Source organism: Channa argus, chromosome 14 (genome assembly GCF_033026475.1).
Source record: "Channa argus isolate prfri chromosome 14, Channa argus male v1.0, whole genome shotgun sequence".
Lineage (NCBI taxonomy): Eukaryota > Metazoa > Chordata > Actinopteri > Anabantiformes > Channidae > Channa > Channa argus.
In genome coordinates this window covers 24,260,080-24,283,537 of record NC_090210.1, presented here as the reverse complement: position 1 = coordinate 24,283,537, position 23,458 = coordinate 24,260,080, and the positions used below count along the sequence as shown (strand labels likewise).

The 23,458-nt window shown below is 37.0% G+C and overlaps 3 protein-coding genes across 3 annotated transcripts in view; 1 reads left to right on the top strand and 2 right to left on the bottom strand.

Annotated features, from left to right (window-relative positions):
• The window catches only part of LOC137098655 (uncharacterized), a 55,600-nt gene that overhangs the window by 7,712 nt on the left and 24,430 nt on the right, over positions 1 to 23,458 (top strand). The gene's annotated exons all lie outside the window — the stretch shown is intronic.
• Positions 7,963 to 10,637, bottom strand: LOC137098458 (stonustoxin subunit alpha-like). The gene is made up of 2 exons (XM_067474704.1): positions 10,538 to 10,637; positions 7,963 to 9,677 (listed from the first exon to the last, which is right to left on the bottom strand). The coding sequence occupies exons 1-2, from the start codon at positions 10,635 to 10,637 to the stop codon at positions 7,963 to 7,965; spliced, it is 1,815 nt and encodes a 604-aa protein (XP_067330805.1).
• Positions 17,555 to 21,147, bottom strand: LOC137098456 (uncharacterized). Its single transcript, XM_067474693.1, has 2 exons — positions 21,041 to 21,147; positions 17,555 to 20,676 (listed from the first exon to the last, which is right to left on the bottom strand). The coding sequence occupies exons 1-2, from the start codon at positions 21,138 to 21,140 to the stop codon at positions 17,555 to 17,557; spliced, it is 3,222 nt and encodes a 1,073-aa protein (XP_067330794.1). The 5' UTR covers positions 21,141 to 21,147.

Sequence of the window (23,458 nt, the reverse complement as noted above, 5' to 3'; positions counted from 1 at the left end):
ACAGACATGTTACAATGAGGTTGGGAGTAAAATAGGACAGTCACAAGCTTTATTAGAGGAAAATAACTGAAGGGGTGTGTGTCATCAGAGATTTACTGTGATGAAAAAAGCAAGAATGTTTTAACATGAAGTTAGTTCGGCAATTAAAATGGGAAGCGGCAAGGTCCATGTGATGCCACAGATAATAAACAGTCCGGCGTTATTACTCCCAGGAGACAGATGTTGGAGTGAGCTAATTTTCCATAATGACTTTAAATTCTGTGTGATATTTAAACATTTGGACAAGATATTATAATTTTGTATAATCTTGCATATTTTTACTGTTGGCTAATAGCAAACTGTCCAGACAGAGTGGACCTTTTAGCCTCTGAGTGTGCAAAATAGAGGAAGCAGTGTTACAAGATCCTGCAAACAAAGTAATTGCACAGAAACAGAAAAACTATTGTACATTCTGCAGCATTAGATGTAATGTCACAGGGCTTGAAGGTTTGTCCTGCAGCTCCCACAAACCTGACTGCAGTCTGCTCTAGTTACTCAGATCAGTATTTCTTGTACCATGAACCAAACCTAAGAAGATGGTCTGACCTCATAATTTCTAACAGAAAGATTTTAAAAGGTTATGAGTAGTTTCAGTGACTGTTTAACAAGATATCGAAGAGATTGATTTGGATCATTAATGGCAGAACTAACATCAGTCACCTAACACATTATTCTATACTAACTTTGTCAGTAAAGACCAGGCTGGTTCTAGACCAGTTAGAATTCCAAATTGTTACTGATCACACATCGCATAAAGGTCAAAATTACTATGCAAATGTAATAATTATGGTACATTTAGTAACACTGAATAGAAGCAACGTTGCACCATTTACTTCTACATAACCGTAATCTGCTGGAGCATGAATGAGCAGTTAAGGAACAACTGAGCGATAATGGTTATTGTGCAGTGCTGATATTTTTCGTTATGTGCATAATAACTTCATTGTCGATAGGCATTTATGTGGATAATGCTGCTGCTGAATTTACATACCTCTTTGATGGAAACAAATGATCTATGTAATATTATTTGTTTGCTTGCTAAAATATATTGCTACATATTAATAATAAAACTAATAATTCATATCAATGTCATATCAACATACTGCATGTCAACTTGACAGTAGACAGTATCTTGACCAGTAACAGAATAAAATGCTAGAAGATGTGAAAACAAAATGAACAAAAATAGTAATAAATATATTCATCACAATGTGTCTTATTTCAGTACAGTTAAGGGCCTAAACAACATGTTGAAGTCACTTGGCTCAGTCTGGCTTGTAATCATTTCTTCAGACTATTCCCTGCTGTATGCATGCGGTATGGAATTGGTTAAGTGATTTACCATAAGGTGCCCTTAGCTTTAAAAACATGTTTAAAAGTACTCAATAGCAATAACTCAAAAAGACGGGCACAGCAGCACAATAAAACATTCAAACTGGTGAAAACAACGCAGATGTACTTACCATAGAAAACATATGATCCTTTTAAGCAAGTTTGTCATTTGTCTTTAAATCTGCTGTAAGGGAGAAACGCCCCCTGATCTTTATTCATAAACTGGAGGCAGAACAGATGTTATTCGGAGGGAGGTCCCAGAAATGTTCAGGGAGTACTTTTACAAGTTTATGTTGTACTTTTACAGTAAATATGAGGTTTATAAACTGTTTTTGTGGTACAAAAGTACAGGAAAATAGTCCTTGTTGTAATGTGGGCACACATCCGCATTATATATGCAATATATGCATTATATATGCAAGCAGTAAATAAAGTAAAAAAAAAAATAAGACACAGGCATTTATGCTCATGCCTGTCATCACTGTCATATTTATGTGGGACATTTTAAAACCGAGGGTGTTTACCTAAGACAGAGATACATTCAAACAGGATTAGATGATAAGGAGGAAAATAATAAGACACATCCAAAAAGTGTTTGATTTATTAATTATTGAAGTCACTTTTATCAGCCTACATGAAATCCTCATTTTTTACCAGAAAGACCACATCTGACTGATCCGGGTCTAAATTACGTTCAGGTTGAAAACAGGAAGAACAATTGACAATTTCTTCTCTGACTTTGGGTTTTTACAGTATTACAAATAGTACTATTTAGCTCTTTTACAACTTACGGATCTTACAGGCTGGAATAAAATTAAACAAAACTTTATTGATCCCAGAATGGGGAAATTCCACTGTTCCAGCAGCAAACCCTCCAAAGCCATCGTGGTTGTTTGAATAGGTCAAACAGCATCAAAACCTGATTTCCTACTTAGTACGGGATCAGCAGGTCGTTTAATTTATCAAAGCTAGTTTTTTAGTACTACAGCGTTGAAATTCTGTTAAATGTACAGTAAACATGCTACATTTTGAATTTACCCGAGTAAAAGTATGTTAGCATTAACATAGTTAAAGTCACAAAAATGAAAGTGTCCATTACCCAGAATTGCCAATTTGAGAATGATTAACCTTTGGCTTGTAATCATTGGACAGCTTTTGTGGATTAACAGTATCTTGAACTCTGATTGGTTTTCGTGCACAATTGTATACATTTTCACATTGATTAATTGGTTATAGATTACATATTGGTTAATTCAGAAATGATCAGCAGACTAAGTGATTGTAGAAGAAGCTTGTGTTGTATAATCAGCAATGTATACTTGACCTAAATGCTATATGTTTACATAATATGAGCAATCTTATTTTATCCTAAAGAAATAGTGACTATCGCAAAAGGGGAAGTGCACGTAGTGTGTGTACAGTCAGAGAAAAGGGAACTTTGGAAACTTGGTAAAGTAAATTGCTCAGTAAGGAGTTTTGAATGTGTGGTTTGATGAATAGTATTTAATATTGGAAGTTGTTTTGGGGTCAAGATACAGTCCATTTAATCAGGATCAGCAGAAATATTTTCAGATAGTCAGGGCAACTTTTGCTGAAATCGACATCCGTTTTTGTGAAACATCTAACAGATTGTGTTTGAATAGGGAAAAATAAACCGTATACACCCAGGGCGGACCTTCCATCGATTGCACATAAGAATTGCACCGGCCCCAAGTGGAAGAGTTTCTGCTGAGGTGGTAGTACTGACATGTTTGGGGCGTATTGTAAATTCAGAAGAACCCAGCTTCTTGGTTAATGCTTTTCAGCTGACAGAGAACTAGTTCAGTTTTTATGCATGTTCTGAGCATCTTGACCAAAAATAGGCTGGTTGGAAACCTGCGTTTGCTGGTCTGTTGCTCTTCTGTGTCAGATTAGGTGAGATGTAATGTAACTAATAAGTGGACCGCAGTCCAGGTCTGGACACAGACCCTATCCTGTCTGGACACAGCCCCAGAACCGTCATATCATTTATTTATTTATTTATTTATTCAGTTCTGGCGGAGATTACAATGGACCGACGAGTCTTTTCTGATATGTTTCTACAACACTACTCAGCCTCAGGGACATGCTATCAGTTTAGGCCTGAGGACCGAGATTGGTCGGGGTGAGAATGTCAGTCAATCACTGAAAAGAGGCGAAAGGCTGCATTCCGAGCGAAAAGTATAAAGTGAGAAGAAAAGTGAAAGAAAAGTGGCAAAATTCTTTGTATGTCATGGCTTGTGCTAAAAGGCAGGAGATTGACATAGAAAACTGGGCTTTCAATCCAGAATTGACTGAGGTTTACATCTTCTTCCTTCCTGTAGGAAGCTCGAAACCACTCTGTCTCCTCTGAAACGCACTATGAAAAAAAGCACAAAATTACTTTCTAAAAAAATTACCCACTAAATACAGCAATTCAGCAAAATTTGACTGGATCACAAATTTAGGTTAAAATCAATGTGAAAAAGCAAAACACAAAAAGACAAATTTGATAAGGAAAAATTAGAATGAATGTTTACCTGTCTTTAATGCAATTGACTGTATTTGAGTCACTCAGGTCACTGGTTTTCATCTTGCCTGGCTGGTGGGGGCATTTTTTATGTTCTCTCGTGCTTTGTCTTGGCTTCTTTCCACAGTCCAAAAACATGTTGAATTAAGTAGTAACTCTAAATAGTTTGTAGGTGAATACGTCAGTGTGAATGGTTGTCTGTCTGTGTAAGAAACTCTGCATTGGCCCCCGAGGTAGACTGCAGACCTGTCCAGGGTGTACCCCACTTCTCTCCCAGCTGGGATAGACTCCAGCCCCCTCCCCCCCCCCCCCCCTCCCCCCCGCCACCCTGAACAGAATAAGTGGTTAAAGGTAATGTTTGGATGGATTGTAATCAACAATATTAAAAAAAAAAATACATACCTGTATCTATTGTCTGATTATAATGGCACAGTGTAAACGTACAAACGTATGCTGTTTGTACGTTTGTTATATTAGTTGCTCATTTAACTAAATCAGTCTGAATATAGATCAACTGAGACAATATAATGCAACCACGAGATGGCACTAAAGCCCTCTGTGCTGTATGCAACCAACAAAAGCTAATATTAAAGGACTCATCGCTGATTGAAAGCCAAAATCGTATTTTATCTTGAACAGTGAATTATTCAAAAAGGTACATAGTGTGTGGGTGTGTGTACACTCAGAGGAAAGAAAGGGGAACTTTGACAGTTTAAGAAGCGTGGGTGAAGTAAATTGCACAGTAAGTGATGACTGTTAGTTCATGACCTGTCAAATTCTAGGGTCAAACACTAAAGTGGATTACATCCAATCAATGTCAGCAAAATCTTTGTCGTGTAGTCATAGCATCTGTTGCTGATCTTGACAACTGGAAAAACGCGTAACAGTGGTGGTGTTTAAATTGGGGAGGAAAAAACATATCCAAGGAATCCTGACATTGATTTTAGTCTAAAGTGTAAAGGTTTCTGCCATGTTTGTGGTCTACTTTTTAGTCAAGATTCAGACCTCTTCACTTTTTGCAATTTGACATTAAAACACTCTGTATATTTGCGTTTCAGCAAAAACTAAATTTTCATATAATTGCTGTTTTCCAACAGCGTTCAGGTGCATCCTGTTTGTTTAAATGGTTTTATGTAAAGTCCACCGGTGGCAAACTGAAGTAATTCCATATAGCTTAGAAAAGTATACGTATGTGTGTGGGTGTAAAGTAATCGAAGTAAATATAGTAATCCAAAATTTATTAAAACTGAAACTGTTTGGAGTGGTGTCAGTCAGCTTTCTTTTAATATGAAGTGTTCAGATGTCAGATCACTGAGGTTACATGGTCTTTCTTTGGTTTTATTTCAGTGTCTTTAGCTTCTGTAGCTGCTATGGCTGCAGCTTGTTGGCTAAAGCAACAAGTCAAAATGTTGATTCCCTGTTGTCCTCAGAAAATAGAGCCTGCTTCCAGATAACTTCAATCTCTCACACATCTTTTTGCAGATTCTAGCCAAGATTTAATATTATCTTTCTTCTCTAAACTCATACAAATACAGAGAACCACTTGAAGAAAACCTACCCCATGAGACCTAAGGCTGGGATGCTGGCTCATCTCTCAGCACACATTTTTGTAATAATGCATATTTCAGTTTCGTTATGCAATATAGAATTTAAGGGAATAATACAACCCAAGTTCAAAAAGTTACGACAACGTGTAAACTGTAAATAAAATCAGAATGCAATGATTTGCAAATTTCATCAACCCATATTTTATTCCCAATAGAACATAAACAACATATCAGATGTTGAAACTGAGGCATTTTACCATTTCATGGAAAAATTCCAGATGTGTAAGTTGCCCATAGGCACTAATTTACCCAGAGATGCAGGCTTTTGAACTGTCCGCTGATAACAAGCTGGATGGTCCCTCTGCTCTTTAGTCCGCAGGACACAGCATCCATGGTTTCTAAAAAGAATTTCAAATTTTGATTCACCTGACAACAGTTTTATTTCCATTTTGCCTCAGAACATTTTAAATGAACATGGATCCTGTTCACATATGGCTTCTTCTATACATGATACAGCTTTAACTTACATTTGGGGATTGAACAGTGAATTGTGTTCACAGACAGTGATTTCTGGAAGTGTTTCCTAGTCCATGCAGTGATGTCCAGTAGAGAATCGGGCCTATTTTTAATGCAGTGCTGCCTGAGCTTGAACATCATGCACATTCAGTTTTGACCTTTGGCCTTGTCCCTTGTGCACAGAGATTTCTCATGATTCTCTGAATCTTTTGATGATGATATATAGTGTCGATGGTGGGATCTTCAAGGTCTTGACAATTTACCTTGAGGAAACTTTTTATGAAATTTTTAGACAAGGTTTGTCTCAGATTGGTGAACCTCTGCCCATCTTTACATTTGAGAGGCTCTGCCTTCTTTTTATACCCAGACATGTTACTGACCTGTTGCCAATTAACCTAATTAGTTGTCAAATGCTCAATTAGTTTTTGATTCACAGCTGTTACTTTTCCAGCCATTGGTTGGCGCTGTTCCAACTTGTTTGACATGTGGTACTGTCATCAAATTCAAATGGAGCTAATATTTTACATCAAAAGGTAAGATACCTGTTTCAACATCTGATATGTTGTTTATGTTCTATTGTTAATAAAATATGGGTTGATCATTGCATTCTTATTATTTATTTTTTTAATAGCTTACATTTTATCCCAACTTTTATTTTAATTGGGGTTGTTAAAGATATGCTGTAACTAACACAGAAAGAGCTCATATAATTATTTTTCCATGTGTCCAGTGCAAACCACTTCATGGTCGCTCAGAAAAATCTAGAAAGAACTAACATTTTAGTGAAATAATAATTATTTTTTGTCTATTAGATGAAATATTATATGTGTACAAATGTAAAACTTATGACACAGTTTCCTATACTTAATTAATAATTATATTTACTGGGCATTAAAAAGGTGACTCAAATTTTTCTGGATTTCAATAATAAATTCGATTTAACTATACACTAAAATAAGAGACCTTTGCTGTAATTCCTCTAGCACCGTAAGTGGACACAAATGTAGGTAAACAAAGTTTTAAGATATGAGAAACCTGTAAAATAGTGATTTGTTAAAACCCTGTTGATTATTTAAAATCTTATGTGAATGAAGCAGCAACCAGAACAAAGATGACACTGTGGGTTTTTTATTTTCCAAATGGTTTTATGGCAGCAGTTTGGGTTATATAAGAGTGGAAACAATGGCAACAAATCATACAGTTGAAACAATTTTTATTAACCTTTAAAAAATTATAACCTTTATTTGTAGCAATCTTTAATCACAGTATTGATCAACTAGGGATTTAAGATTTTAACATTACTATAATTGTGTTCTCTATAGTATGTGCAAAAAAACACGTCAAAAAAACACGTCAACATCTTTTGGGAGGAAAATTAATCATTTTAATAAGTTGACTAATGGGTAAAATAGCTAATAGATTAAAGACCTGAAAATAAAAATGTTTTCTCGTTCATTCACTGATATCCAGTTTCTAGTAAAGCATATTAGCAGGAGCAAATTTGTTCTGTATGGCTTTAAATTGCTAAGTTCACTTGCGGGTAAACAGCCTTTGCTGCCACATGATCTACAGGACAGGTTCCACTATGCCAACTCCTCCTGCACCAGAAAGATCAACAGGAGGGAATCTAAAATAAAAGAAAATACAGAATATTTTAGCACAATCAACAATAATGTCCTGGCAAGAGAGTCTTTATATGTGGATATTACCTCTATAAACTACAGATTTACAACATCAGTTGGGTTTATAGAAAAACAGCAATGTCCAGTTTACATTTTTAACCATTTAGGTCTTATTGGGGAATGTTTTAATACATGTATTTTGAAAGTAAACTGTTTCCACTGAACATGTGAACCAAATAACTGACGTTTCATTTCATTTCCTTGCAGGATCTGCTCTGATAAATGTTTTACAATTAAATTCTAAGCAAACATGGTCATTAACAATTAAACCCAAAATTGAAATTAGTGATGCTTTATCGCGGCCTTAACCTGAAAACTCTTACCAGTTTGGTACGTGGGGATGAGCCTTAGTCACCGCAGTGACTTGATTGGCTGGTCCAACACCTACTGAGGTCACTGCTCTGCATCTGAACATATACTGTGTGTTGAGCCTCAGATCGCTCACTGTGACTTCTCCAGGTGTTGATGCTGTCTCTCGTTGCCATCCATCCTCTCCACTGACACAGTACTCAACAGAGTAGGAGCTGATGTTCTCTGCTCCAAATCTGGTTGGAGAAACCTTCAGTGTCACACTGTTGTGGTTTATGTCACTGACTGTCACAGTTTCAGGTTTTGAAGGAGACTCAAAGTTCTCACTGACAGAAAATCCATCTTTATAAAGGTAGATGCTTGAACCTTTCTGTTTCTCATCCTTTAAACCCACTGTCAGGAACTTAATGTTCTGGTTCTCCTTGTTGGCCTCTGCAAAATCACTGAAGAGCTTTGCCTTTGTCCTCATTTGACCTGCTATTTCTTTTGAGGCGTACCATTGTTCCCTCTCTACATCTTGAGGGTCTACTGATTTGGATGGGTCTTTTAGGTAGTCTGATAGAGCTGAGAGGTACGGTTCGGGACTTTCCAGTGAGGTGAAAACAAAACACAAAGCATGTTCTGTACTGAGAATGTCTTTGTACAGGCCAATCTGAGATGGGACTATTTTTGTGTTTTTCATCATGTTGGTGAAAGATACCACAGTGTAGACTTCTCTCACTTTGCAGTCAATCCATTCATTTAGGGATGTGTTATTGAAAGGAGAAGAATGTCTCTTCTCCAGGATCTCTGCGAGCACAGCCTCCTCTTCACCGCCTCCTCGGATTGATGGAAGAATCTTTGCCAGATTCTTTTGAAATTCCAGCTTGTATCCAGAGCACAGTTCTTTAAAAGTTTTAAGTTTTTTGACAATCTGGGCAGACTGCTGTTCAATGACTCTCAGTGCATCATTACATCTCATTTCCAGCTCACTAAAGTCCTGAAGGACACTCTGAGCTTCATTAACTAAGGCAGCACTTATCTGACGTACCAGTTTAGCAGCAGTAGAATCTAAACTTGTCAGTGGCAACAGCCAGACCTTCAGTGGTACAGCATTTTCTCCATTCGTTCCCAGCAGTGTTGGCAGACTTTGATAGACTTCTACAGCGTCCTGAAAAGATGTTGGAGTTTTGTCAAGCAGAAAGTCTCCATGGAATTTGCAGGAGAATTTCTCCACTTTTTTAATTTCGTCATCCTCCAGTTTCAGGGAGCCCTCACCTTCTATCACAATGCTGGGAATCGTCTTGATCATCACCTTTAAGCTACCTTCAATGTCTTGATGACTTTCATCATCAGAAACCTCACGGTCAAAGACGAAGAAAGCTTGAGCTCCATACAGGATCCCTGTGACTACATGTGTTGCTAATCCTTGCTCAAACACATATGGATACTTCACATTTACTTTACCGAGATGATCCATAGACAGTTCCTGGAACTTTGTGGTTGCTTTATATTGCAGTGTTACTCTGGCCTGATTTTTAGATGATTTATCATCATTAAGGTATTTGGCAGATCCTTCAACCTCAACCAATCCACTAAGGAAACTTGCCTTCAGGGATGCCCCAACATCTAATACTGAGGATTTATCTGCAATTGATTCAGATGCAACTATCTGAAAGTCACTGTTGTTCTTTGCTCTTTCCCTTAAATTATTTGTTAGGACATCATGGTTCCACAATGTCATGCCTGCAAAAGAAGTTAAAACTCAAAGTTAGCATTTTTTAAGGTACTGGAAATTCACCATTTTTAATTTTGTGCTAATGCTATTGATGCTATTTACTGACAACATTATGCCTCTTAATTTGAGTTTAATTAGACAGTTGTATTAGTTGCATGCGGCTTTAACGGTATAAAATATAAGGAAATCTATGAAAGTGACAAGCAGATAACACAAATGTAGTTATTAAAAGCATATTTATTGTTATAATAATAATAATTCTTACTTATCCTTATAACACATGGGTATAATTTTTAAACTTTTTAACCTCTGTATTATAGTTTGCCTGCTTTGTACTTCACTTTTAATTTGCTTTAGGTTTAATCTAAATATAGGATGATCATAATAATAGCATTGTAACTCCTGTTTTAAAAACATGTAAATAAAGGATTAACTACAGGTTAAATGTATTATTTGTGTGTTTATAGCTTTTATAAAACTTTTAGTGAGCTGTAAAAAAATTAAATAAAAAAACTTGATGCTAATCCTACTACAGCTAGAATTAGTTTGTCAACTTCTTGTTTGGTTATTATAGAGCTTTTCCCATTTCATCCTGAGCACAAGAAAGAATTTTTTTTTTTTATGGTGGCTGTAGCACAGTTGATTAGTCGTCCATGTGGCTCGAGTTCTGGTTCCTCTAGATAAGCACTATAGAAGCAGATCATTTACCATTTGACAGGTTGTGTAGACTGCTAATATATTTTACGAAGACTAGTTGTCTTTTTTGATACCTTAGCAATCAGGATTGGTTTGTTTTCATGTTTTGATGTCTGTGCTAACAATTTTTATACCAAATGTTCAGTTCTAATTCCTTATTGTGATCCTTTACCAGGTATGAGTGCATCTTGTCGGCAGTCGTATAGCATCCCAAGGCTAAAAGGCCGACCGAGCGCCGCCAACGTAATAGTCTTGCTTGTTGCAGGGTCCATAGCTCTGTGGAAACTAGACAAAAAAACACAACTAAATATTACTTACGTAATGTGACAGACTACCAGCAACACACACTGTAAGAATATGACCAGTGATGAAAAGTCAAAACAAAAAATAACAAAGCAGTTAAAATTAGCTCAACCTTAAATGTTGAGGCTTTGTAGGTAGTTGTGTGTAGGTATTTGTAATAACTCTTATATGTTTTAACAGTTTACATAATAATAACTGCACAGGAGCCATTTTTGATAGACGTCTTTGAATATTTTCAGTAAATATTCTTACCAATACTGCACTTATGTAATGTTAACTTTTCATGATACATTCTTGTCATCTTTCCTGGCATAAACATCTGTCAGGTCTTGGAAGCACTAATACCTTATGGTTTTTAAAAACTTCCCACCCTGAACATGACATAAGAAGAACATGTCCCTCCGCTTCTCCAACACAGCATTAGGTGTTAAGAAAGTGCAGTAACTGATGAGTACCTTAGCTTTTGAGACAAACTGTGAATGCAATAATTATTACATTATGTACAGTTGATTACAGCAAGTGTCTAAAAGTACTTTGTTTTTCATTCAAGTTGTTTCAGTATTTTGGAAACCAAAGTAGTGTGGCTTTAATAATCACTGATAAATTCAGTTTTAGAAAAATGGTGGTTAGCTCTGCGATCTGAATGGATACTACTACTAGACAGTATGGAGTACTTTGAATTCTAAATAGTTAGTATTGTGTAAAGATACTGTGCTGCAAGTACATATGGTTGGAGTGGTCCTCCATAGATTTAAATGCATAACTTGATGCCGAAAAACTGGTCCATGCATTTATTACCTCTAGGTTGGACTACTGTAATTCCCTACTTTCAGGATGCCCCAGTAACTAAAGAGCCTGCAATTAATCCAAAATGCTGCAGCAAGAGAGCTGGCTGGAACTAGCAAGAGAGATCATATTTCACCTTCACTAGCTTCTCTCCATTGGCTTCCCATTAAATGTAGAATAGAATTTAAAACCCTGCTTCTTACATATAAAGCTCTGAATGGTCAGGCTCCATCATATATAGAAGATGTCATAGCACCATATCATCCCAGTAGACCACTTCGCTCTCAGAATTCAGGCCTACTTGTGGTTCCCAGAATTTCCAAAGGTAGAATGGGAGGTAGAGCCTTTAGCTATCAAGCTCCTCTCCTGTGGAACCAGCTCCCAGTTCAGATTCGGAAAGCAGACACCCTCTCTACTTTTAAGTCTAGGCTTAAAACCTTCCTCTTTAATAAAGCATATAGTTAGTTATAGTTATGCTGCCATAGGCTTAGACTGCTGGGGGACCCACCACCTCTTGACCCTCTCTCCTCCTCTCACCCTGTAATTGTCACCACTGTATGTCATTAACTCTGTGTGTTTTCTCCCGTAGTTGTCTTTGTCCTCCTCTGTCCCCCTCTCTCTGTCCTTTTCTGCAGGTGTCCCCCGGCTTTGAAGCTGTGTGTCTTCCAGCGTGAAGCTACTGGTCCTACCAACCTGCCCGATGTTTTGTTGTTGCTTTTTGTTGCTCTGTTCTTTTCTCTCTCCCCTTTCCACTCACCCCAATTGGTCGAGGCAGATGGCCGTCCACCCTGAGCCTGGTTCTGCTGGAGGTTTCTTCCGTTAAAGGGAGTTTTTCCTCTCCACTGTTGCCTATGGCTTGCTCCAGGGGGAATTGTTGGGTTCTCTTTATATATCTTTATAAACTTAACTTTATTCTGTAAAGTGCCCTGAGATGACTTTGTTGTGAATTGGCGCTATATAAATAAAGTTGAATTGAATTGAATAACTTATCTCATAATGACATATTAATTGGACATTTCATCACAAGCTTATGTGTAGCTGATCAGTATGCAGCAATGGGAAATAAGAATGGAGTTGCTGAGTAAGTACAATCACTGTCTATGGACTGTTTTATAAGGATCATATTTAAAAATAAGTCATAGCAGCCATCTATAAACTGCACTTCAAATATGGTTTTATAACATACACCCGTTTTTGTAAATAAAACCTCAAGACACATATAAAATCAAGCACATAGTGATGTTCCAGCAGTATGGTGACACGTTTGAAGAAAACTAAAGGAATAATAAACATACAAGATCATGATGGCACCAAAAGAGAACTGAGTACTTACAGTAGAAAGTTGTGTGATCGATTGTCACAGAGGCAGTTTGGTTGTTTCTGACTATATTCTTCACAAGAGATGAAGAAACGCCCCCTGATCTTTATTCATTAACTGGAGGAAGCACAGAAAATTACCCAACAAGATTAACATATCTTGGCTCATACAAGTGAGTGCACCTCCTGGTCACTATCACTACTCTGTTTAACTTATTCAAATTTGTATAATCTTATAATAATAATTTTATTGAAGTTTAACTAAATAATGTTTCATTCTATGTATTATAGTTAGGTTTAATAGTTCACATACAAAATCCAGCCCATAAAGTAAAACTTCATAGCAACAAAATTGAACACGTGACCACTGCAACAAAAGTCATATCAGTTATTTCATGTCAGATCTGAGCCACTTTTATATGTTGTTTTTAATCTGATTAGTATTTTATCTTTGGTTCTGCAACTAGTTGTAATGGCGGGATTGAAACTATTGAACGGCTTTTTTTATTATTTTAGGTTTAGGGTTGTGTTTGCATCTCCTTACATTTAAACAGCATGTAGAGGGATGCAAATTAACCCTAAACCTGGTACAATAACAATGTACATTCACCTAGTCCAAATGTTCTTTCATCATCAGAAGTAAGAAAAATGCCCAAAGTGTTTATATTAAAAAAAAAAAAAGTAAATAATTAAAACTTGAAAACTGCAAAGGTTTTCATTCCTCTTGATAAATGATTTAAAATTAACTTAATTTCTGATGAAGCAACATTTGTAATAGCTAATAAAGAAATACACATCTAGATTTAAATAAAATAATGGAATATCACTAAGGATGCACTGACTTTGTTACAGTTGATTCTTAAACTGTGACTTGTAGTCAAAGTAACTAAACACATCTGTTTTTGAATTTAGCTGATATATTTTGATATTAACTATGAGTGTACTCAATTTTGGAAAGCTATGGTCACGATTTCTAGCACATAAGTCAGTTCAACAATTGTTGGACTAAACAGATTTGCAAACATGCTGAACTTTTCTTTTTAGGTTTAACCTTTTGTTTCTGTGTCAGCAAAATGTTACTCATGCAGTCATGGCATATGTTGTTCCACTTGTTTCAAAATCTGAGTGTAAAACATCCACCACTGGTATTGCGCATGGAAAATGTGTCACTCAGATGCAGATGTTTCAACATTTTTTTTTTTTGTGACTTTTTCCATTTTGATGCATACAGTTGTGGGAAAATGTTGGCCTTACAGCACGAAAACAACAGCTATCTAAATGTTCTCAACTTCACAACTGTACTGTCCAAAATTCAGGATTTGACTGGAGAAGGTCATCTTATTTTTTTAAAGTGGGTATAGAAAAGAATCATGTGTGCAACATTAAATCCTAGTCAATTTAATTTGACATTTTTTGACAAAGTTACAAAAAAAGTCCTGTCAAATTGACAATTAATCTCTATACAAAGCAATCAAAATTAATCAAAAATATAGAATAAGGTGATTGCATAAAAGATTCACCTGCTAAGACTGTGCACTGGCTACACGATGCACGAGGTTCTACAGCAGTCAGAGTTTTAGGGGAGAATGGCAAAAATGGATCAATTGAAATCTCGGGTGGAGTTTACCATAAGCCATATTGGAGACTCAAGACTCAACCTGAATGAACTAGAATGTTTATGGTCTGTTGGGACCAAAATTGAACTTTGTGACCATCGGAGTCTAGATGCTCTGACTGGCCTCCCTCACTAGTCTCCCTCCTGTATGGTCACTCAGTTTTTGAGGACGACCTGCTCTTCATGTAAATATCATTGAGAACAGATTACATTTCACTGGGACACTGCACAGGACCAGGGCTAAACCCATTAGCTTCAAGCTAATCTTTCCTGACCTGTACTATACTGGACAAATGGAGGAGAAAAGAAGTTTGAAAACCAGGATATGGTCCAGATCTGTCTGATGGATAATAACCAGCCATGGATTTAATAACTTTTTTGCACAGAGAAAAATTAGTAAACCTCACCTGAATTCAGGTAAAACAGCCCAGTTTGACTGGATGAGTTACTGCCATAAACATTTGTACCATTACTGATATATTATCATTGCTCATGATCAATGATTGTTAAATATCAGGTATGAGGCTTTTTTAAAACAATATTTTCAGCATAGTGCTTTGTACCTGTGGCTTCTTCGAGATTTCCATGAACTTCTGTAATTCCTATGCAAAGAGCTCAAAGTGGACCAGTACCCACCAACACGTAGGAGCTGTGTATTTTACATTTACCCCCTGCAGAGATGTTATTTGCTGGGTTCATCTGTGATGATATTTCATCTTCTGTTTATGTTGTAAACTTTTATATCAGTGTTTTTCTTCGGTTAAACTCGGTTACCAAATTGTCTTGATAGGATTTATCTAAAATGTGCAGCTTTCCTTTTCAGTTGCTTAAAAAGCAAATTCTTTGGTGCTTGTCCTGTTTTTAAGAACAGCAAATACGGCATAGGCCATAGATGGTGTAATAGTAAAATGTCCGCTGTCAAATTAAATCTGAAATGTAAGTTGCATTGTATTGTATGTGCAGCACGACAACTGTATCCTGAGCTTTGCATGTTTATGGATTTTGGTGCCAAAGCCAGTGCACACATACACAAAGAGAGGAGCAATCGTATTATTGTGAATGTTTATTCATAAAACATCGGAAAGTTAGTTCTTGGTGTGTGGTATGATCAGTCAATTAAAACAATTATTTAGTCATGTGGTAAAAAGAAGGAACCCCAACAGAGAGGCATGTGCTGTTTATAAAATGAATCTGATTTTTGCAGAAGTGGCAGGATCGCATCTACTGCTTTAGTTTGATTAAATTAGGTGCAAATGACATCTTAAAATAACCACACACACTTTTACAGACATCTACAAGGCCACCACATTTCTAAATGTCTAGAATTGTCACTGACTATAATGTGATATTTTGTTCACTTAATCTTTCGTGTGTAGAATGGACTCCCACAACTTGGGTTCGAGAGGGTGGTCAGAAAAAGAATAAGGGGGTCATGGTCCTCAAAGTTATCGGTGGGAGATATTTAAGTTTTTCTACATGAAATTATTTTATCTGACTCTCAAAAAAATATTCCATTGTATTGTGAAATACTCTTTTTAACTGAGTATATTTAACATAAACAATTTGAGAAACTTTGCTTATTTTAGTATAACTGTTTGTGAACATGGTAAAATAAAACATTTAAACGTTTCTGCTAAGATCTGCTGATAAGTTTATACTTATCTGAACTAAACTACTTGGAAAAAAAACCCACTTAAGCTACTCACAACATATTAAAGCAGTAGATAAGAGTCACACACAGACGTTGTCTTATTTTTATTAAAGGTTTGGAATAGCTGGTTACTAATTTACCCCGATGACAAAATAGTTCATGCATTTTACAATAATGATTTATAATATTGATAATTTAATGCAATGTGCAGTAGATTTGTCATTTTATCACAGTAAAAAATTACAGTTTTAAGCATTTAGAAGTTTTATTTATACTTTCTGAAAGTTGAACAAATAAACAACACAAAAACGACGAACAATCTAAAAACAAAACATCAAGATATAGTATAACTACTCAAATCAACTAAGTTGTGCCATTTTCGATCATCACCACCATTTATCTTTTAATTTGTTTAAAAATGTTCTTCTCAAAGATTCTTCAAGATCAACAATCTGACAGTAAAATGCAAAGCCATAAACCAATCAAATTATTATTGAAAGACAATTAAAATAAATGAGTTGAAAAAAGAGCAATCTGATAAATGAAATGTTATTATTGATTATTTAAACGTCTGCTCTGCAACATCAGACAAAAAGAAATACAAACAGTTGCCATTAGTTGGCTGTAGTATAATTAAGTAATTAACTGGACATAGCTGGAAGCCAATCGATTCCTTTCCCAGCTGCACAAATATGGAAACGTTTTGTTTATCTCAGAGATTTGATCATATTACAGAACACTATGTAATCCTCAAACACAAATAAATCTAAAACAAAAAAATCATACGATGCTAACAGTGTGCACTAACACTGTTAGCACTGAGATTAAATTGGATTTCTGCAGATCACTGTGACTCTCAGCATCATGGCAAGTGTTGTGTTCTGCTCCTTCATTCACTGATGCACTTTGGCCCAAGTGTACCTATATAGGCCCTGGAGGGTGTGGTGGTTTCTTTCCTGGGCCCCTGCCCCCCAACCTGAACAGCAAAACAGAGTCACAAAATGAGTCACACTTAAGAAAGTTGTTTGCATGTATGTATCTATGTACGAAGGAACTTTTGATGTTTTGATGAGATAACGAAAATCCCTCTTTAGAAATTGAATACACTACTCAGCATCTTTACATTATTCATCTACATATTTAAGTATAAATAGCATTTAAATATTGTCATGCACATTCAAAAGGCCTGAAGTTTGTAAAACTTCTCATTCTAAAAGTAATAGCTATGGAAAAATTTGTGTTGTTTTTGACTCGTGTTTCTGGTTTTGTTAGTGATAATTAAGTAATAAAAGAGTTCTCAGACAAAATAGCTGAGAAAAACCTGAAGACTGAGCTGATGGTGTTGCTAACATCTTTGTTGCTATTTTGTTAATTTAGTTAATAATGATTGTGTAGGACATCTGATCTGGCAAAAAATTCCAACACTGGAAACTAAATGTTCATGTGTTTGTTTATGTTGCCTTCATATTATAATGTAATATATGCTGCTTGGTTTCATGTATGCTGATTAATGTATTTCAGTTGAGAGGGTGTAATAAAATGTGTGTGGCATATAATGTATTAAGGTGTGTGTGTGTGTGTGTGTGTGTGTGTGAGAGAGAGATTTGTGGCCAGGATGTCCTGTTGCAGTTGTAATATGTGGTGCATGCTAACACAAACCTGGTGCTTATTATGTTTGTTGTAGCTGGTCCAACACCTACTGAGGTCACTGCTCTGCATCTGAACACATAATCTCTGTTCAGCCTCAGATCGCTCACTGTGACTTCTCCAGATGTTGATGCTGTCTTTTGTTGCCATCCATCCTCTCCACTGACACAGTACTCAACAGAGTAGCAGATGATGTTCTCTGCTCCAAATCTGGGTGGAGAAACCTTCAGTGTCACACTGTTGTGGTTTATGTCACTGACTGTCACAGTTTCAGGTTTTGAAGGAGGCTCAAAGTCGTCCTTGAGTGGCATTCCATCTTCAAAAAGGCAAATGGTTGCACCTTTCCTACTATTATATGTTAAACCAGTTACTAGGAAGTTTATGCCCATGTTTGCCTTGTTGGCCTCTGCAAAATCCCCAAAGAGCTTTGCTTTATCCCTCAATACATCCAAGATGTCCTCAAACCATTGTTCCCACTTTATGTTTGTTGGTGGTTCAAGACGTGTTGGGAGGTTGATTATTTGTAAGTACTGTGATAAATCTGTGAGGTATGGTTCCTTATCTCCCAGTGAGGTGAAAATGAAACACAAAGCATGTTTTGCATTATGAATTTCTGTCTGAAAGGCATTTTCTGAAAAGACAATCTGTGTGTTTGGCATCAAGCTGCTTAAAGATTCTATGGTCTGGATTTCTGTCTTTTTATTGTTCATCCACTTGCTCAGGTACGTTTCATTGAAAGGAGAGGAATTTCTCTCAGCTTTCAGGCTCTTGATGTAAGCATTTATTTCCTCTTTGCTCAGAATGTCTGATGATAAATGCCACGTCACCCTTTTTTCAACTTGCTGCTCGTACTGCAAGCACAGGTTTTTAAACATTTTAATTTTGTTGAGAATCTGTGGAAACTGTTGTACAGTTGTAGTTTTAGTTGTATTATCACACCTTAATATGAGATCACTAATGTCCTGCACAACTTCATGTAATATCATTTGAATTTGATCCGGTGTTGTGAAGATATTAACAGTGGTGCTTTCCTTGCTTCTGCCATCTATACCACAGTCACACCTGACCCTGACGGTATATTCAGTCTCTGACTGAAGTCCAGAAATGATTGCTGTTTCAGATGTTGAAATTATTTGTTTCCACTGGAGATGTTCTTCCATCATCCTGCTGTCTATTTGAGCGTACTCCACCACGTAGCTCAAAATGTGAACATCCTGTCCAAGCTCAGCAGGTTTCTCCCAGCTAACTGATATCTCTGTAGAGTTTGCTTCAACTTGAGGTTTTCCAGGAGGACTGCAGGGTAAGGTTTTAATGGAACCACTGACTTCATTGGCTGGTCCAACACCTACTGAGGTCACTGCTCTGCTTCTGAACATATACTCTGTGTTGAGCCTCAGATCGCTCACTGTGACTTCTCCAGGTGTTGATGCTGTCTCTCGTTGCCATCCATCCTCTCCACTGACACAGTACTCAACAGAGTAGGAGCTGATGTTCTCTGCTCCAAATCTGGGTGGAGAAACCTTCAGTGTCACACAGTTGTGGTTTATGTCACTGACTGTCACAGTTTCAGGTTTTGAGGGAGGCTCAAAGTTCTCACTGACAGAAAATCCATCTTTATAAAGGTAGATGCTTGAACCTTTCTGTTTCTCATCCTTTAAACCCACTGTCAGGAACTTAATGTTCTGGTTCTCCTTGTTGGCCTCTGCAAAATCACTGAAGAGCTTTGCCTTTGTCCTCATTTGACCTGCTATTTCTTTTGAGGCGTACCATTGTTCCCTCTCTACATCTTGAGGGTCTACTGATTTGGATGGGTCTTTTAGGTAGTCTGATAGAGCTGAGAGGTACGGTTCGGGACTTTCCAGTGAGGTGAAAACAAAACACAAAGCATGTTCTGTACTGAGAATGTCTTTGTACAGGCCAATCTGAGATGGGACTATTTTTGTGTTTTTCATCATGTTGGTGAAAGATACCACAGTGTAGACTTCTCTCACTTTGCAGTCAATCCATTCATTTAGGGATGTGTTATTGAAAGGAGAAGAATGTCTCTTCTCCAGGATCTCTGCGAGCACAGCCTCCTCTTCACCGCCTCCTCGGATTGATGGAAGAATCTTTGCCAGATTCTTTTGAAATTCCAGCTTGTATCCAGAGCACAGTTCTTTAAAAGTTTTAAGTTTTTTAACGATTTCTAAGAATTGCTGTGTGACTTTCAGTGCATCATTGCACCTTATTTCCACCTCTTTAAGGTCTTCCAGGACAGTTTGCGCTTCTTCTACATATACTGCACTTATCTGACGGACAAGTTTAGCAGCAGAAGAATCTAAACTTGTGAGTGGCAACAGCCAGACCTTCATTGGTACAGCATTTTCTCCGTCAGCTCCTAGCAGCTTCGGCAGACTTTGGTAGACTTCTACAGCGTCCTTATAGGAGGCAGGAGTCTTGTCAAGTAGAAAGTCTCCATAAAATCTGCAGGAGAATTTTTCAACTTTTCTAATTTCAGTATCCTCCAGTTTCAGGGACCCATCACCTTCTATCCCAACACTGGGAATCTTGTTGATCATCACCTTAAGGTGACCTTCAATGTCTTGGTGATTTTCATCATCAGACACCTCGCGGTCAAAGACAAAGAAAGCTTGAGCTCCATACAGGATCCCTGTGACTACATGTGTCGCTATTCCTTCATCAAAAACATACGGATACTTCACATTTCCTCTTCCAAGGTGATCCATTGACAGTTCCTGGAACTTTGTGGTTGCTTCATATTTCAGTGTTACTCTGGCCTGATTTTTTGATGTTTTATCATCATGCAGGTATTTTGCGGATCCTTCAATATCTACTAGTCCGCTAAGGAAACTTGCCTTCAGGGATGCCCCAACATCTAATACTGAGGATTTATCTGCAATTGATTCAGATGCAACTATCTGAAAGTCACTGTTGCCTTGTTTTCTTTCTCCAATATTATTTGCTAGAACTTCACTGTCCCACAATGTCACCCCTGCAAAATAGATGGGACAAATATAAGGACCATACTCTACTTTGCTGGCCTGTTTAATGATCAAGCAATATTACAAAGATCTGAAAATAATGTTCATTTTAATCTTTTTGCTTGTTTTTGTCATATCATACATTATGGTTGTTTACGTTGAGGACTTCAATTCTTCCTTTCCTGTGTAAGGTTGCTAAAGCTAGAGAGATATTTTTTTGTAAAACCACAAATAAATAATTTGTTTCCCATATTGCCTATCTGTATTTTGAATATAAGCGCCATCACATTAACGATAGAGCACCTCTAGTAACAATTGCTGGGGCCTATGAGCTTACAAACTGACAACTTTTTGTAGTTACATGTGAAACTTCACCAGGGATCAGTGCATCTTGGCGACAGTCATGCAGCATCCCAAGGCTGAAAGGTCGGCCGAGCGCTGCTACGGTCATTGTGTGGCTTGTTGTAGGGTCCATCTTTCAGCGTGAACTAGAGGAAAAAAAGATCAATCTGTAACTCTGATGCCGTCTAACCTGTTACCAACCTTTTACCTCGAAACTTGTTTTCCCTTTAAGCATCATTTAAGTGTAGGCAATAACACTTAATAACAGTGTTATAGTTTCCATTAAGGATTCAAACAACTTTTCACCAGCATGGTTCCCAGGAAGTCTTTCAGTTATTCTAATGTGCAGGTCAAAGACTTTATGCGAGGCAGAGATGTCAAAAGTACAGTACGTTCTTTACTTGTGTAGAAGTACAGTTTTTTGTTTTAAAAAAAGACTGATAAAAGTAGAAGTACCGATTCAACTTTTTACTCAATTAAATCTGAAAAAGTAGCTCTGAAAATTTCTCGAAACATAAAACTTTGAGTTGTACCAGGAGTTTTTGAACTCAGTAGACCTCACATCGTATTAATATTATTCAAAGTTTATCAAACCATCCAACTTCAAATAATATAAAATTATACTGAAAATACTGAGTGGGGGCGGCTGTAGTGTCTCTGGGCAAGACACTGAACCCCTAACAGCCCATTCCCCTCCCCAGCTGTGCAGTGCTGGTCCAAGCCCGGTAGAAATTGGGGAGGGTTGGGTCAGGAAGGGCATCCGGCATAAAAACTGTGCCAAATCATCATGCGGACAATGATCCGCTGTGGCGACACTGAACTCACGGGATAAACAGAAAGGACAATAAAAATACTGAGCATTAACGTAGCTACAATGTTCTAATCATTGTCAGTTCTGTCAGCAGTTGTTACATTATGATCAGCTCACATCAGGTGTGATTAAGCCTTGAATAAATGTAGAATGGAATTTGATTTAGACTTGAGTCTAAGGCTCAGATAAATAAGCTGATCCAGGTTGCAGGCTAACACAGCAAATAACAGTAAAGGCAATTTATTGTTGGTTTTAGTGTCAGAATGAGGATTTATTAAAATACAATTCATTTAGAAAATGACCAGTTATCATTTAACTACTGAAATGAAGAGGCTGCCAGGACCAAATATGCGAATACCACTACTGAAATCTATAATATCTCTATATAAATTGGTAGCCATCATAATGACAATAATGTGAACATCAAGTTAGCATTAGGTTTGACACATAAATTAAACATGTCAGTTCAGTCAATTCGAGTGTTATAGTCAAATTTCAAATTCATTAAGACAAAGCCACTGTTATTCTAAAGTCAAATAATGTCTGGAAAACATCTTTCGAAGTAATTTCAAATGTGTGAATGCTACAAGTTTTCTTAAATTGCTCATATGCACACTTGTCCTCTATAACAGTAAGACCACCAGTGCTAAGCTAGTGACTGACTGGTGTTCGTCTGTATATTCTTACCAATAGGCATCATGTTCTATTTATTTCAGGATCTTTTTAACACATCTGAAATTAGCCCTATTAGTTTTTTTGAGTTAATAAAAATACAAATGTTAATTCAGACTATAACCATCAGTGGAGCTCTAACGTTACCCGTTATAATAAATATTAATACTGAAAACAATGAACGCGCCACTGTACTTACAGTAGAGGTTTGCAGATCTGATTCGGCACAGTGGCAGAGCTGTTCTTTCCATCCTTAAATCCTCTATCAGCAAGAAACACCCCCTGATGTTTATTCATGACCTAGAGGTGGTACAACGAAGTGTCAGGGGGAGTTATGTTGTGACATCAGTGATCCACTGAATGTGGAAGTTGAGTCATGGCTGCTGGACGTCTTTCTAACTAACCCATACCAGCCTCACCTGAGGCAGTGACAGGACTCAGGCACTGAAACTCGATGGATGTGCAGATTGTACGGGAAGTCAGGGGAAGTCAGGCCACGTTCTAGTGGTTGTAGTGGTTGGGTGTGTTTAGTTATCACGGACAATGTTAACATTAACAACATTAATCCCATACAAGAGGAGATGAATTTATGTTTACATATACCACAATTAGGTAATAGCTGAATTTCCATCAGCCCTCATTTGGCAAAACAAACAATATGGAATAAACAATAGACAGTTAAATACAAATTCAATTTTCAAAATGTAGGTACTCAATATTATGCATTGTGGTACTACATTCTCCCACTACCACATTTTGTTAATCCTTATCAAGACATCAGACACAGTTTGGTTTCAGTTTTGATTTTGACACAGTGATTTGTCGTTGTTTTGGCTTCACAAGAAAATGTATGAAAATGTTTATTTATTTTTTAACAAGGAGATGGTTGCATTCTTAGTCACCTTAAATGGGAAGGTAAAAATAGAACATGACAGTGTCCTCACATTATTGTGGAATCAGTGTAGAGA